Source organism: Lagopus leucura, unplaced genomic scaffold, assembly GCF_019238085.1.
Source record: "Lagopus leucura isolate 7727_CA_CO unplaced genomic scaffold, USGS_WTPT01 63720-0_obj-0_obj, whole genome shotgun sequence".
Taxonomy (NCBI): Eukaryota; Metazoa; Chordata; class Aves; order Galliformes; family Phasianidae; genus Lagopus; species Lagopus leucura.
In genome coordinates, this window is record NW_024962568.1 from 1 (window position 1) to 8,830 (window position 8,830).

Below are 8,830 nucleotides of genomic sequence, written 5' to 3' on the forward strand. Positions count from 1 at the left end.
TGAGGGAGAGGGGTTGTAAAAGATGCAGAGATCACAGAAATGTGGGGGACAGGGACAGGGGGGCAGTGGGATAAAGGGTGAAAGACTGGGAACAGAAAGGATGGAGAACAGGAAAGATACGGGACAGAGGAACTCAAGGGATGGGGACAGGAGGGGCACAAAGGACAGGTTCCTGGGGCTTCACAGGAATGCAAAGGTTTGATCCCCCTGCAGCAGCTCCTGGAGCCCAGGGCCATTGGGCATCCCTTCATCCTGTGGTGCTTGAGCTTGCTTTGTCCTCAGAGGGCAAAATAATGTGGGCTGAGGGGGAATTAGGGTTGTGGAGCAGCTGTCTCACAGCCCCACGGTCTCCCCGCAGCTCCTGATCGCTCGCCGGAGGAGAACCAGCTGCTACTTCTATCCCCGCGCCTGGCCCAGCCTGCGGGGCGCAGACTGGTGGGAACGGGTGGTCCTGAAGGAATTCGGCCCCCAGGACTGGCTGGAGAAGTTCCGCATGTCCCGGGAGACCTTCTTCTACATCTGCAACCGCCTGCGGCCGGGGCTGGCCCTGCACAGCTCCCACTTCCACCCCACGCTGCCCCTGGAGAAGCGGGTGGCTGTGGCCCTGTGGCACTTGGCCACCAATGTGGAGTACCAGACTCTCAGCCCGCTCTTCGGCGTCGGGCCTTCCACCGTGCAGACGTGCGTGCGGGAGGTGAGCTACGCCGTGGTCCTGCTGCTGAAACCCCTCTACCTCCGTCTGCCCGATGAGAAGGAGCTGGAGAACATGGTGCGCATCTTCCGCACCCGCTGGGGCTTCCCGCACTGCATCGGAGCCCTGGACAGCCTGCACATCCCCATCAACCCCCCGCTGCGCCTGAGCGCCGATTACTGCAACGGGCAGGGCTGGCACTCCATCCTCACCCAGGCCACCGTGGATGGGCTGGGCCAGTTCTGGGACGTCTCCACCGCTTTTCCCGGCAGCATGGAGAACAGCGCGGTGCTGGAGAGCTCCAGCCTCTGGGTGCTGGCCAAGGAGGGCCGGCTGTGCCCCAACCCGCCCAAGGACTTCATGGGCAAGGCACAGAAGTACGTGCTGCTGGGTGACGCCACTTACCCCTTGCAGGACTGGATCCTCAAGCCCTACCAGGAGGATGAGAGCCTCACCCAGCGCCAGCTGCAGTTCAATTATCGCCTCAAGCGGGCGCACAGCGTGATCGAGAACGCCTTCCTGCGCCTGAAGGCCCGCTGGCAGATCCTCCTCAAGTGTGATGACTGCAGCCTGGAGCTGCTGCCCACCCTCGTCCTGGCCTGCTGCATTCTGCACAACGTCTGCGAGGCGCACGACAACCCATTCAACGAGGAGTGGCTGGAGGGCACCGAGCCCACCGAGCTGCCCAAGCCTTGCCAGCCTGCACCCGCTGCCATGGAGGACGGCCGGGCTGAGCAAGTGCGTGAACTGATGTGCCAGTACTTTGAGAACTGTGGGGAGGGCTGACGGCTGCAGGGGGAACACGCCGTGCTCCTCCTTGGGCCCTGTGGGTCGGTGTCAGCCCTTCGGTTCATGTGGGTTTTTGCCTCTCGGCTTCAGGCAGAGGAATGTATCTCACACCTGGGCTCTCTCTGCTGGGATTTGACCAATGTAGTGATGTGCTCTGTACTGTGTGAATAAAGCAGGGTCGTGGTTTGGCCGGGGAGAGGGTTGTCAGGTCATCCCGTCGCAAGGGTATGGCTGCAGCCCTGGTGTTGGCAGGACTCAGAAGGGCTGGAAGTGAGGAGGCAGAGCGCCAAAGCACAACACCCGTTGCGCAAACGCGTGCAGACATGGGAGGGGAGGAGGAAGCAGAGCAGTGACTTGCTGTGGGCTGGCACCAGCTGGAAATGGAACTGCACCTGCAAACCCAGCTCTGCAGGACTAAAATGTTGTGCTGGGGGTCTGAGCCCTATCCCACTGTGCCGCCGTGCAGGGGAGCACGCAGCTCTGCTGCTATCGGCTGAGAAATCAGGCAGTGGTGGCTGAGCCCCGTGGCACACTGCTTCACTGTGCCAAGGCAGGGCTGGGCACAGACACCTTCCTCAGCACTTTGTTCCAGGCGGTAGGCGGGGGAGCAGCTCAGGCATGCCTGGCTGCGCCAGCCTTCCCACGGGGATGGATCCGGACTCGGGGGGCAGTGGGGTGGCTGCCACATCCCCGAGTTGGCTGCAGCCCCAAATCTTCTCCCTCCTGGCACCCGCCATGCTGAGATCTGCTCGCCGGCTGTCAGCACTGGATGGGGTCTGTTTGCAGCCTGTCCCGTTTTCACACATCGGTGCATTTCGCAGCCAAAATGTGATGGTGCGTAGCCAGGAGGTGGGACCTTCAAGCTGGGAGCGTGGGAGAAGAGCTGCAAAGCTCCCTGCGAGGGGCTCAGCACCGCCAGCCTCAGGCCATCTCACACCAGTGATGGAAGATCAGCATGCCTACGAGAGGGGTGGGTGGGAAAGCACAACCAAGAGCACTTTCACATCTGTTAGCAGCAGCAGGTTGGGAAACACCCACATGTGCGGAGCGCAGAGCAGGAATGCACGTACTGCTGGGTGCCTGTGGGGCTGAGGGTGGGCTCAGAAATGCCCTTGGCTGAGCGCACAGTCCAGGCAGGGGAGGGAAAACGGTGACTTCTGATTCTGTGTTTGGGCTGCGGGGCACAACTGGGGTGAGGGAACCGCCGAGGAGGGCAGTGGGAGGCTATGGGGATGTCATAGGGAATCATGGCAAGAGGGGGCGTGGGGCAGCCTAGAAGCCATGGGGAGCCTCACGGGGCAGCCCTGGGGATCCACAGCATCTATGGGAGGGCGCGGGGCACCCAGAGCCAGCGGAGCAGCGCTGCAGAGCACCGGGCCTCCCACCGCCCCGCGCCTGCCCCAATGCCACTGCGCATGCGCAGCTCTGGCCTCGTTCCCCCTCCGCTCCCACTTCCGCTGGCGGCCGTCCCATCTCTCTCAACCGGAAGAGCGGTTGAAGGAGCTTCCGGGGTGGTCACGTGGGGACCATCATGGCTGCGCGTGGTGAGTACGAGTCCGGGCGGTTCCGGGTCCGGCGCGGTTTAACGCCCGGCTCGTTACGGGCCGCTTCGCCCCGGTTCCGGCCCGGTTAAGGTCCCGGTCCCTCTCGGGGATCTCACCCGGCCGGCTCCGCTTCCACTCCCACCCCCGCCCCGTGGGTCCGAGCCCCACGGTCACGCGGCCGGGCCTACTGTCCCGGCCCATCGCCGCGCGGGCCTCACTCGGATGCCTCGGATCCTTTCTTTACACAGGAACGTGAGCAGAGAGCCGTGACCCCGAGCTCCCGACATGGTGACCGAGGAGGAGGTGGCCGCCATCGGCCGCACGCTGCTGGATGCTGCCCAGCCGCTTCCCGCCCGCTTCCGCGCCCTCTTCACCCTCCGCAACCTGGGCGGCCCCGCGGCCATCGACTGCATCGTGCGGGGCTTTGCGGACAGCTCGGCGCTGCTGAAACACGAGCTGGCTTTCTGCCTGGGCCAGATGCGTGACCGTGCCGCCATCCCCGCGCTGCTCGGCGTGCTGCAGGACAGCCGGCAGGAGCCCATGGTCCGGCATGAGGCAGGTATGGCCCTGCAGGACACCACGTGTTGGTGCGCCGTGCACCGAGAGCAGGTTGCCACATCCCCTGGCCCAACCGGTTGGCCAGGCCTCGTCTCCCCACTGGCCGTTGCCATGGCGGTGGTTTTTGGGGAGGAGGACATGGCAGTGTGCCCGAGTGGACAAGAAGGCCGATGGCATCTTGGTTGTGTCAGCAATAATGCGGCCAGAGGGAGCAGGAGGCGATCATCCCGCTGTACTCAGCTCTGTGAGGCTCAGTGCTGTGCTCAGCGTTGTGTTCCTCACTACAAGAAAGACATTGAGGCACTGGAGTGTGTCCAGAGAAGGGCAATGGGGCCGTGAGGGGTCTGGTGCTGAGGGAATGGGGTGGGTCAGTGTGGAGAAGGGGAGGCTCAAGGGGCCTCGTGGCTCTCTCCAACTCTGTGAAAGGAGGTTGTGGTGAGGGAGGCTCGGCCTCTGCTCCTGGTAATCCTATCCCAGTGGTAGGATGAGAGGCCTTGACCAGGGGATGTGGTGAGTGGACATGGTGGGGGTGGGATGTCAGGTGGAGTTCATGACCTCAGAGGTCTTTTCCAACCTTGTGATTTTGCCTAGGGAGGCTGTGGATGCCCCATCCCTGCAGGCATTCAAGGCCAGGCTGGATGTGGCTCTGGGCAGCCTGGGCTGCTGGTTGGGACCCTGCACACAGCAGGGGGTTGGAACTGATGATCATTGTGGTTCTTTTCAAGCCAGGCCATTCTATGATTCTATGATTTTGGGGTGTTGGGGCACAGCTGCATCCCTGAGGCTCTCCTGGGTTTCTCACACTGGTCAATGTGAGGGAGGGCGGACAGCCTGAAACACCCCCACCTGCTGACATCTCCTTTCCTCAGGTGAGGCCCTGGGTGCCATTGGGGATCCCGAGGTGCTGGACATCCTGAAGCACTACTCGGAGGATCCCGTGGTGGAGGTGAGGCTGTGAGGGTGGCAGTGCCATGGGGTCAGCACTGTTGGCATGGGAGGGTGACGCTGGGGACTGCAGGGTGACACAAGGGACTGGAGCCGCCGTTGCTGTCACAGCCACGCAGCCCTGCTGCTCAGAGGAGCTCTGTGCTTGCTCCCAGCCCTGTGCAGTGCCTCCACACCGTGTCCCTGTCCCCACAGGTGGCAGAGACGTGTCAGCTGGCCGTCAGGAGGCTGGAGTGGCTGCAGGAGCACGGGGAGGAGCCGGGCAGCAGCCCCTACCACTCAGTGGATCCTGCTCCCCCCGCCGAGGAGACAGATGTGGCTGCACTGCGCGCAGCACTCCTGGACGAGTCGCGCCCGCTGTTCGACCGCTACCGGGCCATGTTTGCCCTGCGGAACCTGGGGGGCCGTGATGCTGTGCTGGCACTGGCTGATGGTAAGGGCTGGCCTGGGGCTGTCTGCTCGCTGTGGGTCTGCACGTGTTAATAATCCACAATTGGATTTCCCAAATCCAGAGCTGCGTGGCTGCTTGCACTGCTGCTTCTAGAGCTGCCTGTTGCTCTGCTCGCGGAGCGCCCGGTGCTCTCTGCTGTCTCACAGCCCCCCTCTCCTCACTGTCTCTGGGGTTTGCCAGGTTGTGCTGGTGTTTCCTGGGACTGGGGAACTGCTTCCCCATCCTGGAGGGGTTGAGGACATCCAGCCTCACTCTGAGCTTTGGGAGTCATTCTGGAGGAGGGCGTGCATGTGCCCTGGAAGGGAAAGGGGCAGAGCAGAGTCCATGTCCACCCTGCTGGTTACCTTCTGCAGCCCCAGGGACGCCGACGGTGCACTCCAGCATCAGTGTGAGCCAAGGGTTTGGAAACCCTGTGCCGTGGCTTCCCTGTCCCACAGCAGCACAGGAGGGCTGTGAGGCAGTTAGCAGTGGGGCACATGGGGGCACGAGGTGGACTCACTCTTACCTCCTCCCTCAGGGCTCCGCGCTGGCAGCGCTCTCTTCCGCCACGAGATCGGCTACGTGCTGGGCCAGATGCAGGACGAAGCCTGCGTCCCACAGCTGACCGCCGCGCTGTGCAGCCGTGCTGAGAACCCCATGGTGAGGCACGAGTGCGCCGAGGCGCTGGGCTCCATCGCACGGCCCTCCTGCCTGGAGACCCTGCGTGCCTTCGCCCAGGACGAGGAGCGGGTGGTGCGGGAGAGCTGCGAGGTGGCTCTGGACATGTACGAGTACGAGAACGGCCCCCAGTTCCAGTATGCGGATGGGCTCTGCAGGCTGCAGGCCTGAGCCCAGCTGGGCCTCCTGCCCTCCTTCCCCCGGGTGCGCTTTCCCTGCTCGCCTCCATCGGCGCGGATCCGTGGCGGAGGCGGAACTGGGTTTGCTCCCTGGCACAATTACAGCTGCCTTCTGCATCCAAACCCAGGCTGAGCTGCTACTTGCTCCCCGTTTCCTGGATCCGCGCCGTTCCCCGCCCGCAGCCTGGCTCAGGGCTTGGAGTGGGTGGCTGGTGCTGCGTGTCGGAGCCCATCGCCGCACCTCGGAGCGAGCTTCCCCCACCTGAACTCTGCTGGAGGGGTCGGGGGGGCTGCAGGCAGCGGCTCCGGTGGGTTGGAGCTGTGCGATGCCTCGAAATCGCCCACGGTGCTGGTGCAGAGCTGGCTTCCTCTTCATCTCTGCAGCTGCTGGAGGATCTCTGTGGGTTTGGCCTCTCCTGTCGGGGCAGGCTGGCTCTGTCTCGCGGCAGCCTTTGCCCTGGGATGGGGTTGGTTTCGTGGCACGGCTCGGGAGATTTGGCTGTGGTTTTTCTTTCTGCGGGGAATGGCGCTGTGATGAAGGCTCGCAGGGTGAGGCAGAGCCTGCCTGGACTTCCCCTGTGTTTAACCAGAGCTGGATGGCTGCCTCTGCCAGCTGCTGCCAGCTCCAGCACCCAGATCCGTGGGGCACATGTGGGGCTGGGAGGAAATAAAGCGGCAGCTGCGTGGCTGGGGGGGTCCGGCCGTGGCTGGGGTTCCCTCGGTCTGCATCCACAGGGAGGGGGACACGGTGTGGGCAGGGAGCAACCCTACAGCCCGCTGCTGAGCCGTCCCTGCAGTGCCGCAGTGCATCCTGCTGACGGTGCTTTCCCCTTGACCAAAGTCTCTGTGAGTCACTCCGCTCGATCCTCTTAGTCCGTAAAGCTGCTGTTCCACTCTGTGTTGTCCCCTGGGGGGAAAGGGGGGGTGGGAGAGGGCAGTGGGGGCCCCCAGCGTTTCCTACTCTGCTCCAACCAACCCAGAACCCCGTGGGGGGTCTTTGTGGGGACGTAACTTTGGGTCACCCAACGTGTGCCATCGCGCAGCTTCCCGCCTTGCCTTCTTCACCCCATGCAGCACTGCTGGGCTCTGGGTACCACTGCACCCCACGGATGCAGGGGATGGGGCAGAGATGTGGGACGTGGGACGCAGATGTGCTGCCTCCCCGTTGCGAGGCAATGGGCTCCTTATCAGCACAAAGATAGGAGTGCTGAGCAGCGATTGCTGCCGTGTTTGCCCCCGGTTATCGCACAGCTCCAACCCTTGCTCTCTGCCTCCAACCCTCCCATTTTTGCATCGTGCTGAGCGAGCAGGAGAGGTGCCAAATTTTTTGCCTCTCCTCCTCATTCCTCCTGAAAAAAAAAAAAAAAAAAAAAAAATCAACAAAAAAACCCCAAGCCTCAGCTCCTTCAAACGCTTTTTAAGTCCGAGTTGGAACCAATCTGGCATTTTTGTGGCTGGGATCTGGCGTGGGCGCAGCAGAGCCGGGATGTTGAGGAGGCGCTGAGCCTCGCACCTCCAGCCCTGCGGGGGGGGGGGGGGGGGGGGAAGGGTTTGGGTTGTTCCAGAGGTTCTGCGGCTGCTTCTTGCCCCCCTCCCCCCGACCCGCAGCCCTGTTTTGAGCGGCTCTGAGCACTGCAGCGTGTTTCACACCATCTGCTCCAAGCATTCGGGGCCAGAATGCGGGGATTTAGGCAGCGGCGGGGGGAGCGAGCCCGCCCTACCCCACTCCTCCTTTACGGGGATTCCCTGCGGCCCGTTCCCCCTCGTGCAGGGACGCCCATCCCCTGCAGCACTGCCCCAGGTGTGGATTTTGGGCATCCCGGGGCATCTCCGTCTGCCCCTCCGTGCTCAGCCCCCCCTCCGCGGTGCCCGGATTACCACGCTAAGCTCCTTCTCACGGGCGCTCTGCCCTCGGTGCCATCCATCTCCCAGTGCAGGGACAGTGGGGACACGAGGACCCCGATGCCGCTTGTCCCCTGCGTCCCCCCACGCAGCGACAGCCAGCGATGGCCCACCCTGGGGTCCCTGTGCCACGACACCTGCTGCAGTCCCCCCCTGAGGAGGATGGGGTGCTGTATGTGGAGTACAAACCCCCGGCCCTGGACAGCATCCGCCTGCCCCGCTACGCGCTCTACCTGCTGATGGCCATCTCCCTGGTGCTGGTGGTGACGTACGCCATCGTGGGGCACCTCATCAAGGACCTGGTGCACGACTTTGCCGGTGAGCAACGGGAGGGGGATGCAGGTGGGGGGTCCCCAAACCCGTCTGGGAAGTGGGGCAGCGGGAATAGGGTGGCCAAAGGGGCTGCTCTGTGCCCCCAAATGGGTGCAGGATGAGCGTCTCTGCGCGTAGCACTTTGTACTGGGCATCCACCTGCACGGCATGGGGTGGCGATGGGGGTGCACACATTGCTGACCGAGCTCTATCCCCACAGATTGGGCATTCGGACCCAAAGCGGAGGAGAAGGCAGTGATGGGTGAGGGGAGCACGCCCGAGGCGGAGGATGGGGCTCAGGGTGAAGGTGTTGGGGCGCTGCCGGGCATGGAGGCCCCATCGCCGCTGCTCTGCGCCGCCCCACGCAGCTCCATCTCCTTCGTGGATCCCCACAAGAAGTGGTTTTTCTAGGGGCACAGGGGCTGCACCCACTGCTGGCCCTCCGTCCCCATCCCCACCGTTTCTGTGTGTGCACCTCAGGGCTGCTATCACGCCGCACCCCAATAAATCCACGCTGTGCCCTTGGGGACCCCGACCTTCGCACGGGAATGCACCTGGGAATGGGGCAGACATGAGGACATGAGGCAGACACGTGGACTCGGATGGGGGCTCAGATACTTGGACCCAGGTGTGGGTGTCGATGGGGTGGTGCTCCGTGGGTGCCCCCAAGACGGGTTTGGTGGGGACAAAGCGCCCCCGAGCCCCACTGTGCTGCAGGAGGGGGCACAGACCCCCCTCACACTGGGACAGGGCGCCCATCCCCAGGCTCCACACTCACCCCATGGGCGCTTCTCACAGGAGG

At 63.7% G+C, this 8,830-nt stretch overlaps 3 protein-coding genes across 4 annotated transcripts; all 3 read left to right on the top strand.

Moving 5' to 3' along the window:
- Positions 1-358: 358 nt before the first annotated feature.
- Positions 359-1,477, top strand: LOC122190685 (protein ANTAGONIST OF LIKE HETEROCHROMATIN PROTEIN 1-like; the record flags this gene model as incomplete). Its single annotated transcript, XM_042890772.1, has 1 exon — positions 359-1,477. A coding segment is annotated over one exon (1,119 nt), but the record flags the coding sequence as incomplete, so codon positions are not given.
- A 1,491-nt stretch (positions 1,478-2,968) lies between these two features.
- On the top strand, positions 2,969-5,937 carry LOC122190683 (deoxyhypusine hydroxylase). Of its 2 annotated transcripts, XM_042890768.1 has the most exons (5): positions 2,969-3,024; positions 3,273-3,583; positions 4,452-4,528; positions 4,723-4,960; positions 5,496-5,937. In XM_042890768.1, the coding sequence occupies exons 2-5, from the start codon at positions 3,310-3,312 to the stop codon at positions 5,804-5,806; spliced, it is 900 nt and encodes a 299-aa protein (XP_042746702.1). In that variant the 5' UTR covers positions 2,969-3,024; positions 3,273-3,309; the 3' UTR covers positions 5,807-5,937. The 2 variants fall into 2 exon arrangements, with proteins under 2 accessions (XP_042746702.1, XP_042746703.1); XM_042890769.1 differs by lacking the exon at positions 2,969-3,024 and having other exon boundaries at positions 3,059-3,583.
- LOC122190684 lies at positions 5,848-8,504 on the top strand. Its single transcript, XM_042890770.1, has 3 exons — positions 5,848-7,615; positions 7,747-8,034; positions 8,249-8,504. Exons 1-3 carry the CDS (start codon positions 7,492-7,494, stop codon positions 8,437-8,439), a joined length of 603 nt encoding a protein of 200 aa, XP_042746704.1. The 5' UTR covers positions 5,848-7,491; the 3' UTR covers positions 8,440-8,504.
- The last annotated feature ends 326 nt before the right edge of the window (positions 8,505-8,830 follow it).

Excerpts from the sequence above, each read along its gene's own strand:
- LOC122190683 (XM_042890768.1), top strand. The coding sequence starts at position 3,310 with ATGGTGACCGAGGAGGAGGTGGCCGCCATCGGCCGCACGCTGCTGGAT. Across the intron at positions 3,584-4,451 it reads CATGGTCCGGCATGAGGCAG|GTGAGGCCCTGGGTGCCATT; the intron begins GTATGGCCCTGC and ends TCCTTTCCTCAG. Across the intron at positions 4,529-4,722 it reads CGGAGGATCCCGTGGTGGAG|GTGGCAGAGACGTGTCAGCT; the intron begins GTGAGGCTGTGA and ends CTGTCCCCACAG.
- LOC122190684 (XM_042890770.1), top strand. The coding sequence starts at position 7,492 with ATGCGGGGATTTAGGCAGCGGCGGGGGGAGCGAGCCCGCCCTACCCCA. Across the intron at positions 7,616-7,746 it reads CCCCTGCAGCACTGCCCCAG|TGCAGGGACAGTGGGGACAC; the intron begins GTGTGGATTTTG and ends TCCATCTCCCAG. Across the intron at positions 8,035-8,248 it reads CCTGGTGCACGACTTTGCCG|ATTGGGCATTCGGACCCAAA; the intron begins GTGAGCAACGGG and ends CTATCCCCACAG.